The sequence below is a fragment of the Coenobita brevimanus genome, chromosome 71 (assembly GCF_032717465.1).
Source record: "Coenobita brevimanus isolate Jiangsu-jjx chromosome 71, ASM3271746v2, whole genome shotgun sequence".
NCBI lineage: Eukaryota > Metazoa > Arthropoda > Malacostraca > Decapoda > Coenobitidae > Coenobita > Coenobita brevimanus.
The window spans coordinates 57549652-57570867 of record NC_137024.1 but is presented as its reverse complement, the minus strand read 5'-3'; the positions used below and the strand labels follow the sequence as shown (position 1 = coordinate 57570867).

The window sequence follows — 21216 nt, the reverse complement described above, 5'->3', positions numbered from 1 at the left end:
ATTTTTACTTTTTATTTCGTTTTTTTTTAGTGACCCCTATTCTTTTTCTTTTTCTTTTTTTTTTTACAGTTTTCATTTTCTATTAATCCCTTTAAACCGATGGCGTCTTCCATTCTTTTTTTCTTACTAACAACACATCATTTTCTTTCTCTCAACTTGAGAAGGATGTCTGCTAGTGAAGGTGTTAAGGGGTTCATTAAAGCTACCTGTACAAAGCTACCTGTATATCTACCCCTACCTGTCTGAAAAAGTCTTCCCAAACCTGAATAAAATCGTCTGAAAGAAGTAATTAAAAAAAACTTCAATTGTAACGAAAAAGTTTAAATCCACATATATCCACATACACTACAATCCACATAAAGAGAAAGTTGTTTACTGAAAGTTCCAATGAGCACCTATAAAGCTGATCTGTAAATTTTCCTCCAATGTATAATACCTATTGCAAATATATATATAGATAGATAGATAGATAGATAGATAGACAGATATAGATAGATAGATAGATAGATAAAACCGTGGTACCGTATATTTTTTTACACTTTGCTGGCATATACAATGGACTTACCGGACTGTTAAAAATAAGAAGTAACAATGAACAATAACAAATACCAATAAATAACAAATACAAATAACAATAACAAATAGCAATAAAACAGCAATAACAAATAAAATAATCATAACAAATAGCAGTAACACATCAAATAACAACAAATGCTGTCCAGAGCTGTGTATCATTCTCCTTCTAACTTTTTTTCAGGTAAAGTGTTTCTTATTTCATTCTACCTACTTCAAGATTATTTCATTTACTTTAAGAAGAAGACTTTTCGAACTGAAGGGATTAGATATAGCCTTATTTAACCCCTTGATTGCCAGAAATCCCAAGTTGAGAGAAAATTGTCCGGTGGCAGCAAGAAAAATAATAATAATAATAATAATAATAATAATAATAATAACAATAATAACAGACCACCGCACTGACGAGGTTAATTTTTTCCTTTCCTCGAGTTCACCCTCCATGACTCGTTTTTTTTTTTTTTTTTTTTTCCCAGAGGGGTGTTGGGCTGGGTAAGGAATACTGATAACGATAATAACTACTGTTCCATGCAGCGTCGAAAGAATATTTATAACAATAACACCTACAATTCCAGGCGGTGTAATTTTTTGACTTTCGCTTCCAGTACTGAATTTCCAGCATCACAATTTTTTCTTTTTTCTTTTCTTTTCTTTCTTTCTTTCATTCTTTTTTTTTTTTTTTTTTTTTTTTTGCCAGCTGAGGACCCGCTACACCAAGAGTCTATTCTCGTTCGTTTTCACCTGAGAGAACTGGGCACTTCTCACAGCCTGAATATTAAACTGTGGTTGCGTGGATTTGATGGCTTCAGTTATGAGGTACGAGTCTCCTTGGTTACTAGTCAGATCTATCCTCCAATCTGACTACATCTGTTCATAAGACTGAGCTGAAGGGGGGTTAAAGATCCTTCTCAGATGAAAATAAACCACCTATAATTATGGTAGTTATTATGATTAAAATATATATACCGAAATATTAACGTCTAGAAATGCATGAATGGCATCAAAAAGGGAGGAAATGGAGGAAAGTGAAGAGCGTGAGGAGGACATTGAAGGGAGAAAAGAAACATGGAAGAGGAAGAGGGACCTATGTGATAATGAAAGAAGAAGCGGGAGAGATAACAGACGAAATGGAGGAGAAAGATAAGATCAAAAGGTACTGCCCAATACCTTACCGTCTCACCTGTAGGGGTCAGAGGTCAAGGCTACTACATCCTTATATTTAACGCCAGGGTACACCAGTCGCTCTCCCCTAAGCAGCATTATGTGAGCAGTAAACCCCAACCACTCCCGGAACATAAACCCATTCAGAGGTATACAGCAACACCAAAATAAACCCATATGAAAGTAAACCGCAATGGTATACTCATTTGTACCACTGCTAAATTTAAACACATAACCAGGCTATGAAGAGATGGAATATTTTGCTCAGAACGAAACATAAACCAGACGCAACCACCCACACCTTCCTATTTCGGTAGCGAGAGAAACAACAACTCGAAAAAAAAGGAAAAAATAAATAAAAAGAGAGAAATGCTGGAAGTGAGCTGCGTGAGGCGGCTGTTTTGAAGGCAGTGTTTGTTTTGGAAGTGTCGGTGTGTGAGGAAAGGCGTGCTTGGAAAATACGCTGTTTTTTTACACTTAGGAAAAAAAAAATATACGAAACACGACGATGAAAAGTAAGTTAACCCCACCGATCAGGAAACAATTTTTATTTTCTTCTTGATATCTCCAGACGATTTTTTCCCCTCAGACTAAGGTGGCTTTTCAAAATGGATGGGTTATGGATGGCCTTCGCTGCCCCTCTGTTACAAGGGTTCGTTCACTGCATGAAATCGTCTGGGGATGGCGAATATATCACTAGATAAAATTTTACTGGTTGTGTGTGTGTGTGTGTGTGTGTGTGTGTGTGTGTGTGTGTGTGTGTGTGTGTGTGTGTGTGTGTATCCTCCCTCTCGTTTGTCAAGCACCTGGGCAATGCCGGGACCTGTAAATATTGACACTGATAGAGGCAGGTGATCTTGCCCAGAATACCAAGGAACTGGCATGGAAATGAGATGGAGTTAAGGGCAAGAAAGGAAACGAGGAATAGGGAAGGGCAAGGAAGGCTATAAGCAAGAGGGAAGGGCAAGGAAAGACACAAGGGCTGGGGAAGGGCACGGATGGGGAAGGGTAGGAACGGGGCAAGAGATAAGACAGAAAAGGGTAAGACAAAACTTAGGAATAGGAAAGTGCAGGGAATAGGGGGGCAGGAAAGGGCAATGAGGTGAATTATAGGGAAAGGAGAATGATGAGATTATAGGCAAACTGGGGGCAATATAAGAGATAACACTGGAGAGGCACAGACCAGGGCCACATTCATAAACTTTCCTAAGCTAAGATTCTGTGTACAGTGGGATGCTCGTTTATAATAGTCGCACCTTCATCCCCAGAACAAACAAATCCTTCATAATTAAACCAGAGTGAAGAACTGACATGATCCTAAAATAATAATAAAAATAATAATAATAAATAATAAAAATAATAATAATAAAACGACCTGAGATACTGGGTAACTGTTATGGAGCCATGTTTATCGAGGAAATCTGCAAAGAATCTTACTAAGTACGACCATACGCCACTGGATCAACACTATGATGTTAATAAGAGCCTTTATAAATACTACCCATTATAAATATCAGCCTCTATAAATACACCTAGGCCACTTAATTAAATCCTCTGACTGCAAAGTGTGGGGTTGGAGAGGGACGCCTTCACGTGGTGGCACCGATACGACCGGGCGGTGGAGCTGTCCGGTTATATAAACTTCCCCATCTCCCTCCCTATCCCCTGAAGGGAGGATGCTGGGCTGCAGCAGGATAGGGGAAATTTCAGCCTGCAGTCCACTGGGTTCACACTTAGATGAACCAGGGGCAACAACAACAGCTACTACTACTACTACTATTACTACTACTACTATTACACTACTACTACTGCTGCTACTACTACTACTGCACTTAGTTTCTACGACTGAATATAATCCAACTCAAACTGGAAAAAAAAAAAATTGTTTACCATGGAAGTTTTTGTCTTCTGATTTATTAACTCTAAATGTCTTACTTTTGGCATTTTTGGACACTTATTTTCGAGATTCTGGGACACTTATTTCTGAACCTTAAGATTCGGGGACACTTAAAATCCTTCTTTGAGATTTTTTAGACACTTGGAATTTTGAGATACTAAGAGCTGTAGGACTTTTTTTTTTTTTTTTTTTTTTTTTTTAAGATTTTGGGACACACATTTTTGAGATTTGAGGACATTTACTTTTCAGATTCTGGTATATTTATTGGTGGGATTTTCTGGACACTTATGAATCTGTGACACTTCTTGAGATTTGGGGACATTGATTTCTGAGATCCTGAAACACTTACTCCTGAAACTTTTGGACATTTGTGAGATTCTGAGGACACTTACTTTTGAGGCCTTGGTGCACTTCTGAAATGTTGGTACACTCCTAAGTTTGAGGGATATTTACTTGATAATTTGGTACAACTGTGTGATTTGGGGGACATTTTTGAGACTGACACACTTACTTCTGGGATTTTGGAACGACAGGCGGGGCGTAATCTGGATCATACACGTCTGACAGATCCTGGGCGGCGGGCTCGGCAGAGATGGCCGTCCGTTTCACCCGAGACTCTGCAGTTTCGTTCACACCACCGCCTAGGAAGTTGGGGTGGGGTGCTGGGCCGAAGGAGGAGGAAGGACACAGCCGCTCGTTCTGCAGGCTGTTGCGATTGTGGTGCTCGTTGTTGTTGTTGCTGCTGCTGTTGCGGTGCTTCAGTGACCGCAGGGAGAAGCGCGTGTGGCTGGTGGGAGGCGGCAGCACCGACCGCAGTTTGTCCAGCTGCGTGGTGAGGTCAGCGATGGTGGTGTCCTTCTCGTGCAGCTTCGCCTCCAGCTGTGTGATGTAGTTGTCCTTCGCCGTGATGGCCTCCAGGGCCGTGGCCAGGCGGGCCTGGGTGTCTCGCAGGGAGGCATGACCCTTGCCAGATTTACTGACGGTCAAGGGCGGTTCTTTTCCACCTCCGCCCCCACCGTTGCCACACGGCTTCTTAAAAATCCCCCTTAACATACTACTGTCACACCATGGCGGCCGCCAACCAGGTACAGCAAAGGCAGGCGACCAAGCCAGAGCTGCTGCGCTGCGGCGCCCCAAAACAGGGGAGTCACTGAGGCACTCTCACGGCTGGAGCGATTACACCGGAGCACTGGACAGCAAGGGCACCGTCACCGCGGGAGCAAGTGCCACACTGAGTCAGCTGTCAATGTGCTGCCGGATTACAGCAGTGCCTCGCAGTGCTACCGATGCCCACGTCACCGCTCCGTCCAGCAGGACCTTGATGACGTCTCTTGCAAAAGGGTGGCAAGTGCATGCTAACACTGAACAGGGGGTCAGCACCTGTGTCCCTTCCTCCCTCTGACAGTCAGCAGGGTGGATACTACCCAGGATTGTTTGGCAAAGGATAATACACCGGTTCCCACAGTTTAGTTTATCAATCACGATATTGTACGTGATCAGACTTTAACTGTAAGATACACCACACTACTTAGCATACCGATGAAACACAACACTCCACTACAAACACTTCCCTCTTTCACCACCAGTACTAACGCTGATGGTAACCTCCACAGTATTATAGTGCCAATGCTCTCTTTCACCCTCGATATTAACTTTAATATTAACTCTGACATTACCTCTGTGTCAGTGTTTCTTCCTCACACCTCACCAATGATACTAACTGACAATAACTCTGATAATAACTACGCTATTATTACCAGTGCTCCTCCCTGGCCCGGGTAGCAGGTAAAGGAATGGGTTTGAGCAGCGTTATCATGACTGGTGGCGCCTGTGTGGCTGTGGTAGCAGTATACGTGACAGTCTTCCCTCCACATCCCGCTTCTAATCAACCTAACCTAACCTAACCTAACCCAATCTAACCTAACCTAACCTAACCCAATTTGACCCACCTAAACCCAACCTAAAACGGACCCAACCATCCTATCCTAACGTAACCCAACCCAACCTACAACGAACCTACCCATCCTATCCTAACGTAACCCAACCCAACCCAACCAAAACTAACCCAACACCACATTTAACTCATCTCACACACCCATACTTTAACCTCTTCTGTCTAACAATGCATTTTACTTCTGCTACCTCCAGACATTTCATTTAGCTTAGGGACACCTCTTGTTGTGAAAGGTTGTAATAAGATAAAATTAACCTCTACAGTTGCAAAGGTCTCTGAATAAAACTGCCCGGAAAGACTATGAAACAATGAACAATAGATCATCAGACTAATGGGGTTACGCAAATACGCCTCGCATAAAACAGTTATCCTTCGTTCTACTAACGCACCTGAACTACACCTCACCATAACACGAGTAATATATACTACACAGATCACCATAATAAACCCTTCACCATATACTGCAAGCTTCACGATGTACACTTCACCATAACATACAGGTACACTTTATCATAAATGTACTGTAAGGTATTAATAGCAAAAATAAATAAATAAATAAATAATAATAATAATAATAATAATAATAATAATAATAAATCCATTGCCAGACGCCTTAATCCTGAAAGGGATGACCACCTTCACCTTTCTCCTCCTCCACGTCACTTACATACGAGTACTCTCTTCTAGTCAGTCTCTCATTCTCCATCCTCTCCACACGGCCAAACCATCTAGGCGTATGTCCCTTGACGCTTTCAATCACATTCACATCAACACCACAACCCTCCTTCTCGCCTTCCTATCCTTATCTTCTACTTACACATTATTCTCTCTAACACCTCGAGCAGGTCACTGGGTCCGTTGCTGTTCGCTTTCCTTTGTACTCCTTTGTATTCTTTGTACTCCTCCAGAAAACGCGACGAGCACACCTTCTGTATCTGGGCCCGGATACACAAACACACAATCACGTCAATGCCCTAACGCAGAATATCTTTTCCAGGAAGAGAAAGAAATATAAGTAGTTTCTGTACGCCCCTTTCCTCGTCCTTCCTGGGAGAGCAAATCAGAGTTAAGACTGGAAATTTATCGTAAGTGTGTTTGTGGATCTAAATAAAAGTTACGACTAAAATGATCGTGGCTAAATTGATCGTAAGACTAAATTTATCGTAAGTGTGTTTGTGGCTTTATATCAGAGTTACGACGGTGAATTGTTAGTGTGTCTGTGTCTGACCCCCAGCAATCTACGCCACGTCCTCACCCACAACTCTCACCCTATCCACCACACTTAACTATCTCTCACCCTTATTTAAGTGCGAAGTGTTTGGTGCCGTTGCATGAGGGACGACAAACTTATATACACGCAATCTATAATAAAAAAAAAAAAAAAAAGCTTAGGAGAGTTTATACAGTAAATACAACCCCAAATGAACTCACAACTCTACTGTTACCATACATCCTCTCTCTCTCTCTCTCTCTCTCTGATCTACCTGTGAGGTGATTGGTACACCTGTGTGAGATGGGCAGACGTATCTACACCCGATACACAGCTGAAGGTCAGGAGTGTTTATTTTGTGTATTCGACCCCATTTGACCTTTAACCCCCTCACTAATTAGCAGTTACACATCCTACCTGTACAATTCTCTCACCTGATACTTCCGGACACTTTACTTGTACACCTCTCTCACCTGACACACTTCCGGACATCCTACCTGTACACATCTCTCACCTGACACACTTCCGGTCACACTCGTCCTGTTTTGACACTATGGGACGTATTCTAAGTTGCTTTTGAGATTTCGTGACATTTCCCTTGCCGATTTATTCTCCAAACCACACCTTGATGTCCTCTTGTAAGCTCCTGAAGCAAATTATGTCAATATCAAAATTTTATTTGTAGAAAAAAAAAAAAAAAAAAAAAAAAAAGTTTGCTAATTATAACATTTTAATAAGGTGTAACATGCAATAAATCGCTAAGTGAGAGATGCTGAGAAGGCTCTTGTGTCACCTAGAATACATCCCAAAGTCCGTTCTCGTTGATTAAGGAGACTCCGTAACACCTCTTCCTTACCGGTTAATTCCCGTATCTGCTACGTAAAGATACAGTAATTTTGTATGTTACCTATTCTATCCCTTACAATTAGAAAAAGATACAGATGATACAGAAGCGAGGATTACGTTGCTACAAGAGACCAGAGACCACAGAGACCATAGAGACCACAGACAAGAGACCACACAGACCACAGAGACATCATTGACTTATCACGTTTTCGATTTCTTTTTAGTACAGGATGTGACCTAGAGGGGGAACTAAAGCAAACAGGGCAGAGTTAGTCACCTCCTCCTAGGCATGATCACAGCACCAAATTCAAAGTCTTCTGGGTTCTTTACTTTCAACAACAACAATGCAATACCCTTGAGCCCGGACCCTCCTCGATTAATGAAGCTCCCTAACACCTTTTCTCAAGCGATTTAGTTTATTTATTAAACCTTACTGTACTCTTGTCCATTCCAGAAATCCTTCCAAGCGATGTATTTTGTTTATTACACCTTACTGTCATCTTCTTACATAAATCCTTCCAATATCCCCATACTCTGCATAAATAACGTGCAAAAGGATCTTAACCACCCATACCCAAAAGTAAATCGCCAAGGAGGAGGTGTTAGGGTGCTTCCTTAACCGACGGAAATAGGGTCCTTTGTCTCCCTCGTTACTAAGGTACAGAAATAACTAAATCATCACCTTTTGGACAGGTAATGTTAAGAGAGACACCTGGATAAGAGGGTAAGCCAAGACAATACACAAACACGTGAAAGGGTGGAGTCAATCACCATATACAAACGTCACTGGATTATAATATTTTGGATTAATTAGCAGCACGAATTTGACTTTGGATTCCTTAATGACACGAATTATTCACTATTTGGGGTTATCAATCACCAGAGTCACTGAGGGTAAATTAACACAAGCAAGACGTAGTAAATCACCTTCATGCAATAACAGCCTCACAAATTACCAAGACACAGACGCCACTGCAGTATTTTGGATTCGTTATTGGCACCAAACTGTCACACTTTGGATTCATTATCACCACAGTCACTAAACTAGAGGGTATATTATCACAAGCAGGGAGGAGTTCATCGTCTTACACTCACACGTCACTGAATTAAGCTCTGGATTATTCTGCTTTAATTATAACCACGAATTATCAGATTTAAAACTTATTATGAGCACGAGTTATCCCATTTTGGACATATTATCAACACAGACACTGAACTAAAGGGTATAATTCATTCACTTCAGAATAAACATCACTGTATTAGCATATTTTGGATTATTCTGGATTAATTATCACCACGTCTGGATTTATTCTCAACCCAGACACTGAACTATAAGGCAAACTGACACAAGCAGGGTCGGAGTCACACGCTTCCTTGCCACAGTCACAGTTTATCTGGCCTCACTCATACCGAATTATCATGTTTTGGACTAATTATTACCAAGATTGACTGACTTAGGAATTATTCTCAGCCCAGACACTGATCTTGAGGGCAAACTGACTCCAGAAAGGGCGGAGTCAGTCACCTTCTCCCTCTTCACGACCACAACACTCTGCCCCGCACAAGGTTGTCTCGGGCTAGGTCAGCGTAGAAAGTACCCCTCCACCTCCCTCTTTCCTCCCTCCCCTCTTCCCTCCCTCTCCTCTTTCCTCACATCTCCCCCTCCCTCCCTCACCTCTCCCCCTTCCTACCCCTCCGCTAGTTCCCCTCCAAGCACTCCTCGTCCTCAGGCACTCACAGTCTTCAAACTTCCTCTCCCTCATTAACTTCCTCCATCCGGTGACGTATTGATATTCGTCCCAGTCACCCCAAGACGATTGTAGTACACTTAGAAAGGATTTTAGTAGTGATAAGACAAGTAAAGGCTATATTTAACTCCTCCACTTCGAAAGCTCTTTAGTAGTGACAGGATTACACTAGGCTACATGAGGCCTAAAACTCGAAAAAAAAAAAAAAAGTCCCCGAAGCTAACTAAAAACTGACTGAAAAAAAATATATATGTAACAAATCCTCAGAGTTAAGGCGTTGAACTTCTGCCACGTGACATTTCAGACAATAGACGTCAACTGGTGATCTTTCTGTATTTACTCTTGCAACACGAGATTTCATGAGTCTTTAAAGTTCAGGAAAAAACACAATTGCTCTGATCGGTGAGGTAGAGCTAGGATTCCGTGGGCCTGAATGGTGAGTGAATGAGTGTGTGGCCCATTTCACCTGACATGTTGTTGATAGTTTTCCCTTTATAAAGTTTTCTAGACTCTATCTCACTCCATCTTTATGTGGAAAAAAAAAAAAGGTAAATATGATGATAATGATGATGACGATGATGATGAGTCTACGGGTTCTGCCGACGACCATGACTGTGCCCTTGGTGCTTATTAACTGACGTTGTGTGTGTGTGTGTGTGTGTGTGTGTGTGTGTGTGTGTGTGTGTGTGTGTGTGAAGGGGAAAGTCCCGGAACTATCAACCTAGCAACACTCCAAACACGACCTGCATCGCTACTCAGCCAAACACGACCTGCATCACCACTCTGCCAGGCATCAATCAGACGAGTTTTCTTGTCGGACCCCCAGCCCCACCAGCCTAGGCCCTGGCATGGCACTGTGTCCATCTGTTTTCATCTGACGGAACTGGACCACTCACAATTAGAATAGGTCGTGGGTGCAGGAAAGTCTATGGGCCTAAGCTATGATATGGTACGAGTCTCCTTGGTTACCAGTCAAATCGACCCTCCAGTCTAATTACACCTGGCCATCCTATAAGGCGAAAGGGTGTAGGGATCGTCAAACTAAAACCAGCACACAATAATCTCGCCTTCTTTTCGCCCTCACCATCGACACCTTCTTAATTATTACCCAACCTGCGTGCAAAGTTTCTCCTGCCATGGAATGCTGGTCAGGGGCGCAGCCGATAAGTATACAGTGAATTAGCTTGATATATAAGGGTCGACCGAGCCTGTCCTCTCATACAAGCCAGGAGGCATAAGCAGGATACACTCAGAGACATACGTTGGCCTCACATCCAACCACGTTTACCTGTCACTTCTTTTCCTGGCTAATATTCCTACTCGCCCCTCTCCACCACCAACAGGAGACAAAACACCGGAACCAATACTGACAAAGTGGAGCCAGCCATAACATCGTGGCTTACTGAGAGACACAAACACAAGCGGGGTACCAAAGAGGGATGATACTAGCATTCATTCATCTTATAAAAACTAATCCCTCATCAAACATATTTAACTGACAAACATAAAGCGGGATCATTAACTCACATCCATTAAGAGACTCATATTTATCGATCAATGAAGCTCAGGGTTAAAGACTCAATAGATAAATTAATGTTTAGATAAAGAAATGCAAACATATACGCTAATTATCCTCTGCTATCTATCTATCTATCTATCTATATACCTAGGCTGCTTCCCCCAAGGAAAGGGAGGTAGCCGAGACAGGACGACTCACTCTCCATTTACTCATCCATTCAAACACATTTATTCGCATCTTAGCCCCAAAGGGGAGAACGGACAGATCCTCACCGCACCACACCGCACAAGGGTCAACTGCACAATGCAATCAGTGACATCCGCAGCAGGGCCCGACAGCAGAACTGGTTTACCCCTGCCACATCATAATACACCCATCCCCTTACCCGCACCTGACCTGACTAGCTGATCAGACCAAATGCGGGAGAATATCCCCTCAGGGCTGCGTCATCACTTATTCATTCACAATTTCTCTCCATTTATTTCTGTCACGCACAGCCACTCTTCCTTGCTCAACAGACATCCCTCTCGCATCCAGCGCTCTCTTCACACTGTCCATCCATAAAAAACTAATCAAGCTTATAATGCCATGTATCCCTTCAATCCGGTGGTAATTTACTTTTTTTTTCTCGCTAATAAGCAAAATAAAATCGAAGTGAAAGTGAAATACTGACCATCAAAAACTCATGCATACAAAACAAAATCATACAAACACTTTCCCTTACAACAATAATGATATGAGCCCTACTAATACAAACAATAATTACCACAATCACAAAATCCAGCCTAACCACAAAAATAACCATGCTCAATCACAAACTCAAACCTACACATAGAAATCAATCACTACCAATCACAAACTCAAGCCTACACACACACACACACACACACACACACACACACACTAGCTTCCCGTTCGACACCAATAACTTCACACACAAAAGGAACCTTGACCGGAAAAGCAATTAACCTGACATTTAAAGATCGTGTTTAATTAAATACCACTTAAGAGGCAATCATTTGCACAAGCAGGGCAGTGGTAAGGGCTTCAACTATAGCCTTTTAACTTTAGCCCGGAGAGGGACGCCTTCAAGTGGTGGCACTGATATGGCAGGGTAGCTCCTCTGCCTAGGTATACAAACGTCCCTCAGTTCCCTCCCTGTCCCTCCAAAAGAGGATGTTGGCCTGTGGTTGGTTAATTTTAGTCTGCAGTCCACTGGGTGCGCATTTAGATACGCCTGGGGTTGCAACTACTACTACTACTACTACTACTACAACTAACTACTACTACAACTACTACTACTACTACCACCAAAACCACCACGACTGCCACCACTCTAACCTGGCCTAACACTGTCACCTCCCCCTCCTGAATGATGAGTTGTAACAATCGATTACTAGGATAATACTAATCACGAACAAGTGCTATGGATATGATACAAAGCCCTAGTATTGTCTTTCACGGCTACAGAAATATGTGATGAAATCAGCTGCAAAAGGACGAAAATCTGCGCCAAGTTATGGTGATAAGAATATAATTTACTGCAATGACGTGTTTTTTTTTTTTTTTTTCGTTTCATTCAGCTTTGGAGAGAGATTAGATAATTACAGAAGCGTATGTACAGTGACTTGGGAAACACCGCAACTCATCCTCCTTAGCGATTTATTTTGCATGTTGCAGCTTAAGTTCTCTTTTCATGCTATTTACATCATTTTAATAGATATAAGTTGAGTGTGTAATATACAAAAGGGTACTGAGGTGTACTATGCAAAATAAATCGCCAAGGAGAAAGTATAACGAACTCTACAATACACACCACAGCCTTAATTAACCTCACACGACAGGTATTTACAAAGGCCACTAAAATCGACAGGAAGCAGTAAGGATAGTATAAAAAAATAAAATGACTGATAAGACTGAACCCTAAATAATAATAATAATAATAATAATAATAATAATAACAATAATAATAATAAAAATAATAATAATAAAAATAATAATAATAATAATGAAAATAATAATAATAATAACAATAATAATAATAATAATAATAATAATAATAAGTAAAATAATTATAATGGTGGCGATAATGGTAATGAAAATGTTAGCGATAATGATAAAGATAACGGTAGAAATAAAGGCAATGAAAATCGTAGCGATAATGGTAGTCACAGCGATAATGGCAGAGATAACGGCAGAAATAATAATGGGGGGGAGGGAAGAGAAATGGTCAAGCTCACGTAGTAGGACGTATCACCACCTGACCTTTTAGGCCCCCACACTTTCTCCACCCCGACACACACACACACACACACACACACACACACACACACACACACACACACACACAATTATCGCAATCTCATACTAACAACGCCCCACAAAAATTCAAGCACACACACACACACACACACACACACACACACACAGAAGTAAACATGGTAACACTAATGACCTAGATCCTGACCCCCAACTGAGCTCACCTTTTCTATTAATAAACTGTCTATTCACCTGTCGGCCGTCCATAAACTGCCGACGTCTCTCTCTCTCTCTCTCTCTCTCTCTCTGGCCTTGACCCTGTATGCTTTCAATGGCTTCTTACCTACTTCTGTTCTTTAATGGTTTTCCTGTGCCTGACTGCTTGTTTAATTCTACTTACTCTTCTTACTCTTTTCACTGACTTTCCTGCCCGCCTAGTTACATTGCTGTCTGCCTTCTTACTCAATCCCCTTCCTGCCCAAATCCTTGCCAGTGATTACCTTCCACTACTGTTCCTGTCCTCATACATACATAAATCGATACACACATGCATTCATTCAGTCGTTCATTCATTCATACATATACGTACCTTTTTCTTTTACAATATGCCTTCTCTCCTGTATCATGGTCTTCCGTGTGTGTTCCCACCTATGTGTCTCACTCACCTTTCTGCTTATGCACCTGTATACCTATAGTCCTGTACCTCCAATCACCTGCCATTCCGTATCCCTCTCCTCCTGTAGGCGACTGTCTGCTTCTCTGCCAGTCTGCTTCCCTGTCTATTTAACTCACTGCCTCTGCCTTGCCTTCTACGTCTGTCTGCTTCTCTGCCTGTTTACCTCTCTGCCTGTATGCTTCTCTGCCTGTCTGCCTATCTGCCTCAATGCCTGCCTGCCTCCCTATCTCATTGCCTCTGCCTTGCCTTCCACACGTCTACCCAACAGTGTCAATTCTTCCACCTAATTCGTTCTCAAATCAGTGTATCTATTGTTCCTCAGGTGTATATTGTCATCTATCTACCTGTTCACCTGTCTCATTAATGCTCACTTAAATGCCCTCCTCTCTGTCTCCCTGTTTTTCTGCCTACTTCCTGACTACCTGGACCTCTCTCTCAGTGCCTGCTCACCTACTTATTCCCTGTCTGCTTGTCTATAAACCTACCAGCTCATTTGTCTCACTCTTGTCTTTTCTTTTTTTTCTGGATGTCGTAGTTCCTTCCTCACCTTGCCTCGTGTGCGTGTGCGTGTGTGTGTGTGTGTGTGTGTGTGTGTGTGTGTGTGTGTGTGTGTGTGTGTGTGTGTGTATAGCATTTGTACCGTCTGGCCTGCTGCTTCCTCCACTCCTCAGCCCAGCCTCTCCAGGTACCCACGAGTCACGTTCCCTACCAATATCCTTCTTCCTTTTTCCTCCTCCTTCTCCCTCTTCACCTGAACGCCACTCCTCCCTATAATTTACAACCCAACCATCTTCCTTTCATTGTATATCCTGCTTTTCTCAACCTTTTCCTCTTACCTCTTTTACCACCTCTCTCCTCCTCTCTTATTTCCTCTTCTCTCTTTGTATTTTTAGCTTTTCCTATTCTCTCCCTCTTGATCTCCACTCCACTTCTTTCCTTCTTTGCGTATTCTCTTCTCGGTCACATTCCCCTAACCTCTTTCACCACAAACTTTTCTCTCCTCTCCTCTCCTCCTCTCTTCTCTTCTCTTCTCTCCTCTCCTCTCTTCTCCCCTTCTCTTCTCTTCTCTTCTCTCCTCTCTGCAATGACCCTCTCAACTCGCCTCCCCTACAAGACGCGACAGACTGCAATAATCTCAGGCTATCATCTTAACTACACGAAAACTCGCCACTCCACCTCCAACACCACAGTTTCTCTTCACCCCTCCATCACTCCAACATCCTTACTACTGTTTTTAACTTATTTAGATCTTTTTACATCCTCTCCAGAAGAAATTAATAAGAAAATGAATTAATAAACGCGCTTCACAAGGACGATTTTAAATAACTCCATAGATAGTTTTTTCCCCTTACTAGATACCTCAACTCTTATGACCACTGCATCCTTAACACTTCACTCCTATTGATTTATTCTCTGGTCTTGTATCCTTAACACCTTTCTCCCACTGATTCATCCTCTGTTCTTGCATCCTTAACACTTCTTTCCCTTTGATTTATCCTCCGTTCTTGCATCCTAAACACTTCTCTCCAGCTGATTTATCCTCTGTTCTTGCATCCTTAACACTTCTCTCCCACTGATTTTTCCTCTGTTCTTGTAGCCTTAACACTTTCCTCCTATCGATTTATTTTCTATTCTTTCGACGATTTTATTTTGCTTGGGACGGATTTCCAACAGAAGGGGTTGCCATACTGCCCATCCTTCACAGGCCAAGCATCTATCTATCTATCTATTGCCAGACGCCTCAATCCCGTTTGGGGTGGTCACAAACAAATCGCCTCCAAGTCGCCCTGTCCCCCGCCATTTCACTGCCCTGCTCCCAACTCACACCCCCCTCTCTCATATAAAATCTAGTTTCAAAAATAATTCCACGACCAATTTTTATCCTCTCAGCCTTGGGTTCCTTCTTCCTTGCATTAAAATAAGTATAAAAACACCGCACCCGACTTTCATTTCTTATACATACATCTTACACACTCCGTACAATGACGAGCCAGTGTCACTTGTACATAAAAACGTTCCGTAACACAATTTCTTTGCCGGTTTGACTTTGTGCATAAAACCATAATATTCCCTAAAGAAAATACGGCACTCAATGACTCTCATTCACTCTCCATCCTTGGTACACACACAGACACACAGACACACAGACACACACACACACACACACACACACACACACACACATTAGTATTCTTCTAAGCCACACACACACACACACACGCACACCATCAGCATTTTCCTAAGCCACACAGAACACAACACCAAGTCACTCTCCAACCACTCCCCAATCCCTCGCACTTAATCCCCATTCCCTGCCAATCTTCCCAACAGCCTGCCAATAGCCGTCACCAATCCCAGCTACCCCCACTCACGCCGAATCTCTTATTATTGCCTCCTATTCCCCTTCAAGGTCTCCAATAAAGAAAAAAAAAAGATTATATAAAGGCGAATTTAAACGTGGCTAAAATCACGTCCTCAGTACAGATCATCATCCAAAATCAATGACGATTTTTATGCTTATGTGCGGCTTGGTTAAGGGTGGGAAAGAGGGGGGTGGGAGAGAGAGAGGTGGGAGAGAGGGAGACGGGAGAAAGGGGATGGGACAGAGGGAGATGGGACAGAGGGTGGTGGGATAGAGGGAGATGGGAGAGAGGGTGGTGGGAGAGAAAGGGGGATGGGAGAAAGGGAGATGGGAGAAAGGAGGATGGGAGAGAGGGAGACGGGAAGACATGGAAGACAAGGGTAGGAGGAGGAACTAGAAAAAGGACATGGGAGGAGGTGGCAGGATATCAAGGAGAAGGGCATTGAGAGGAGAACCTTGGAGAGGACCACTGGAGGAGATCTGAGAAGGAGAAACATGGAGCGAGTGACCAGGGAGAGAAGGACGGGATAAAGATCTTAAAGTGATGCATGGGAGACGAACATGGAAGGAAAAACGTAGGAGTAAAAGCATGGGAGAGAAGAATGGTGGGAGGAACCTGGAGAAAAAGAGGGATTTTGTTAAAGTATGAAAGAAGAACGTGAAGGAGAAGGATGGGAGTAAGACCTGGGAGTAAAGACTGAGGAGTACCAGGAGTGTATCTGTGAGAGGGAGACCTGGGCAAGGACATGACTACCACTATTACCACTACTACTACCAGCATCACCTCCACTACCCCTCACACTTACACTACCAGTCGCCTTCACGTGACCACTGTGTGATTTCCACGTTACACACATCTACATGAAGGGTCAGACACACTATGAACACATACACACACACACACACACACACACACGTACATGACACATCTAATATTTCCACGTTACACACATCTACATGAAGGGTCAGACACACTATGAACACACACACACACACACACACACACACACACACACACACACACACACGTACATGACACATCTAACTCGACAAGGGTATATTATGTCTTTGAACTTAAGTTGGCGACGTGAGGACTGGGAGACAAAGATAGGAGGCGAGAGAGAGGAGGAGGAGAAAGTAGCATACGGTGCGTTGGACAGGTGGAGGAAAGATGGAAGTGGAGGGGTGGAGAGAAGATGGAAGAGGAGGAGGGTTGAGGAAGTGGAGAAGACACTGAGACATAAGGTGCAGAATGAGTCGCAAAGTAAGAGGTGTTAGGAAATATTATAGCTACACAATTTTCGATCCTGATACTTAACTTAAAGGATGGAAAACGTGGAGATGGAGGAAGTAAAAGTCGAAGTGGAGAGGCAGAGAGATAGTGGATGAAGAAGAGTGGAGAGAGTGTGAGAATATGGAGGTGGAAGGGTGGAGGAGGTGGCGAGGAGACGATAAAGCAGATAAGTGGAGTGAAGGAGGGCAGAGAGACGAGGTGAGACAGTGGTGGGGAGAGTGAGAGGAGAATGATGACGTGTGTGTGTGTGTGTGTGTGTGTGTGTGTGTGTGTGTGTGTGTGTGTGTGTGTGTGTGTGTGTGTGTGTGTGTGTGTGTGTAAATAACTAACCAGGAAGAAGCACGTGGCCACTACGAACTCACACCACCAAATAACACGAATCCAAACAAACTACATGTGGTAAAAATGGCTGAGGGAGTGACTGGGGAAGAGACATGATGTAAACATTTACGGGGAAGCATCCATTTCAGGCTCACCCCCACCCACCACCACCCCCTTCAACACCACCCAACCCCACCCCTCTCCCCACCACGGCTTCTCTCCCCCATCACCCCTCCTTTCAACACTCCCATCCCCACTCCTGACCTCCTCCATGGCACGAAAACAAACTAGGGGATGGTAATGGTTGTCGCTTCCATTACTTCCATTTAACTAATGCAAAGACTAGCCACACATGCTTTCCATATCCCTCACCATCAAGGAGTTTTTTTTCTTTTCAACCAAACGATATTTACAAAGCTTAGGACTGTGACATGAGTTACAACCATCTCATCATTAACCTCTTTAGCAGGATGACACCTTTTCTTAACTGTTCTTGCTGCCAACACAATTATTCTCAAGGTTAAGTTACTGAGGACAAGGCACTAAGAACTAATCATAGGAGTAATGCGGTCAAACAAATTAGGAATTAGATCAGGTTTTATAAAATCCCTATAATTCTCTTTACTAAAATTCCTGCTAAGACTCCTATGGGGCTTATAACACACACACACACACACACACACACACACACACACACACACACACACACACACACACACACAGGTGAATTATTACTATTACTGTATAGTTATCATAATCACCACAACCATCATCATTATTATTATTATTATTATTATCATTAGTACTATTATCATTCCTCAATCCCCCTCAGCATTACGCAAGCACAAGTTACGCAAGAGGGACAATTATGACGCAAAAAAAAAAGAAAGAAAGAAAGAAATGCCAGATAACTTAAGTGCGAGGAAGCTAAGTGGTGTTTATGCAAGTGGATGGGCCAGAACCAAACAAGAGAGACCAAGGGATAGAAGGGACAGGGATGGATGGACAGCACTAGGGAGGTTGATGGATGGAATAATAGATTTAGTAACGTTAGCAACTTCCCTATTTCGATACATGGAGGAAGGGATGGATATAACTCACTGGATGTAGCTACAAAAAATAATAATAATAATAATAATAACAATAACAATAATGATAATAACAACGACGGCGATGAAGACGATGATGATGATGATGATAATGATGATGATGATGATAATGATGATGATGATGCCACTACTACTACCACCACCACCACTACTACCACTACTATTACATTATTAAACTGTAAGAAGCAGTAACGTAAAGAAAACACAAAAACACTCGCACTGGACCGGAGATAAGTGTGTGTGTGTGTGTGTGTGTGTGTGTGTGTGTGTGTGTGTGTGTGTGTGTGTGTGTGTGTGTGTGTGTGTGTGTGTGTGTGTGTGTGTGTGTGTGTGTGTGTGTGTGTGTGTGTGTGTGTGTGTGTGTGTGTGTGTGTGTGTGTGTGTGGTCAGGGAAACGGAGGATGAGTAATGGCTGTGTGTGTGTGTTTATCAGCTTAGAGGGCACACACACACACACACACACACACACACACACACACACAAAACTCTTCCAACCATACCATAAACCAAGCCTCTCTCTCTCTCTCTCTCTCAACCATACCTAAAGTACATTAATCTCTACCAACATCCCTGAACAAGGAGGCCCAGACAACCCTTAAGGGCATCTGAGATTATACGTAACAGGTTGAGAGAGAGAGAGAGAGAGAGAGAGAGAGAGAGAGAGAGAGAGAGAGAGAGAGAGAGAGAGAGAGAGAGAGAGAGAGAGAGAGAGTCTGTGAGCGTGTGTGAGTAAGAACTGAAGTGAATAAGTTTGTGTCAGAGTCAGAATGAGTGAACGTATGAGTTAGAGTGAGTGAGTGTGTGTGTCTTAGAGTGAGTGAGAATCAGAGTGGAAGTAAGTTAGAGTGAGTGAACAAGTGAGAGAGAGAGTAAGTGAAAGTGAGAGAGTGAGTGAAAGTGAGAGAGTGGGTGAGCAGTGGACTAGACAGGGATGACTGGAGCCATCATCATCTACTTGGGGTAACGTGAATGCCTTTGTGATCTGACCCCTACTTGCCTACCCCTGCTCTCCCTGCTGAGGGGTAGGGGTGAGGAAAGGGAGAGAGGGAGAGGAGAGAGGGAAGAAGAGGCATGACGGAGAGAAGGGAGAGAAGAAGAGGCTTGTCGGAGAGGAGGGAGAGAAGGAGAGGCTTTAGGGAGAAAAGAAGAGGCTTGAGGGAGTGGAGAGAGAGAAGGAGAGGCGTAAGGGAGAGAAGAAGAGGCTTGAGGGAGAGAAGGGAGAGGAGAGGCTTGAGGGAGAGGTTTGAGGGAGAGGTTGGAGAGAAGGAGAGGGTTGACGGAGAGGACAGAGAGCAGGAGGGGCTTGAGGGAGAGCAGAGGCTTGAGGGAGAGGAGGGAGTGAAGGAGGGGCTTGAGGGGGAGGAGGGAGAGAAGAAGAGGCTTGAGGGAGAGGAGGGAGAGAGAGGAGAGGCTTGAGGGAGAGGAGAGAGAGAAGGAAAGGCTTGAGAGGGAGGATGAACGGGGAAAGAGAGGTGATGGAAGATGAGAAGAGGGGAAGATTAAGAGAGACGTCAGAGGTAAGGAAGTGAGAGAAGGGGAGAAAGAGGTGGGAAAGGGGAGGAGTGGGAAGGATTGGGAATATAACAGGGAGAGGATGATGGAAGAGAGAAGGGATGGGGTGGGTAAGGAAAGACTGAGGGAAGGGTAGGTGAGAGAATAGGGAGGAGACGGAGGGAGAAGGAAAAGAGAAAACATAAGTGAAGTAAAAAGCAGGAGAGGTAGGAAAGGGAGGAGGTGAGGGAGGGGGTGGTGGAAGGAGAGAAGTAGAGGAAGGAGGGGAGAAGGGGTGGAAGGAAGGAAAGAAGAACAGAAGAAAGAGGCGTAGGGGGAAATACAGAAGAGGAGGAGCAAGGAGAAGACACAGAAAGTAAAGACGACAGAACAAGTATTCATAGGTTCAATCTTGCCTACACCACCACACTATTCCCTGTCAAGTACATGATAAAAGACGAAATACAGATGGTCAATATTCAGTACAAGTCTCAGTCTGTTAGCCCAAAGGGTGTCTGAGAAACAGGGGATGAAATTATACAAATACACTAATACAAACAAGGTGTAAAACTAAGTACATCTATTTTATGTAAAGGAAGGGTACAAAATATATTATAGGGAGAGCTAGTCAATGTGAAAGATGGATAACAAGGCGGAGAAATATTGAGAGAGGTGGTATGAGGACAAAGAGGAAGACAAAGAGGAGTAGAGAAAGTTGAGCAGAGGAGCAGTAAAACGTGGGATGGGAGTACGGAGACAGGCTGTGGGAGGAGAGGTAAAGCAAAATATGAAGTGA

At 43.2% G+C, this 21216-nt stretch overlaps 2 protein-coding genes across 5 annotated transcripts in view; both read right to left on the bottom strand.

Moving 5' to 3' along the window:
* The window catches only part of for (cGMP-dependent protein kinase for), an 884581-nt gene that overhangs the window by 429756 nt on the left and 433609 nt on the right, over positions 1-21216 (bottom strand). Inside the window, exon 1 of one of the 4 annotated variants that reach the window (XM_080277756.1) lies at positions 4143-4266. The exons of the other annotated variants lie outside the window; for them this stretch is intronic. The gene's annotated coding sequence lies outside the window, so the exon portion shown is untranslated. Of the gene's footprint in view, positions 1-4142; positions 4267-21216 lie in introns of those variants that run through there. 4 annotated transcript variants of the gene reach the window in all.
* Positions 4139-4684, bottom strand: LOC145406599 (uncharacterized). Its single transcript, XM_080277674.1, has one exon. The coding sequence runs from the start codon at positions 4682-4684 to the stop codon at positions 4139-4141; it is 546 nt and encodes a 181-aa protein (XP_080133800.1).

Excerpts from the sequence above, each read along its gene's own strand:
- LOC145406599 (XM_080277674.1), bottom strand. The coding sequence starts at position 4,684 with ATGTTAAGGGGGATTTTTAAGAAGCCGTGTGGCAACGGTGGGGGCGGA.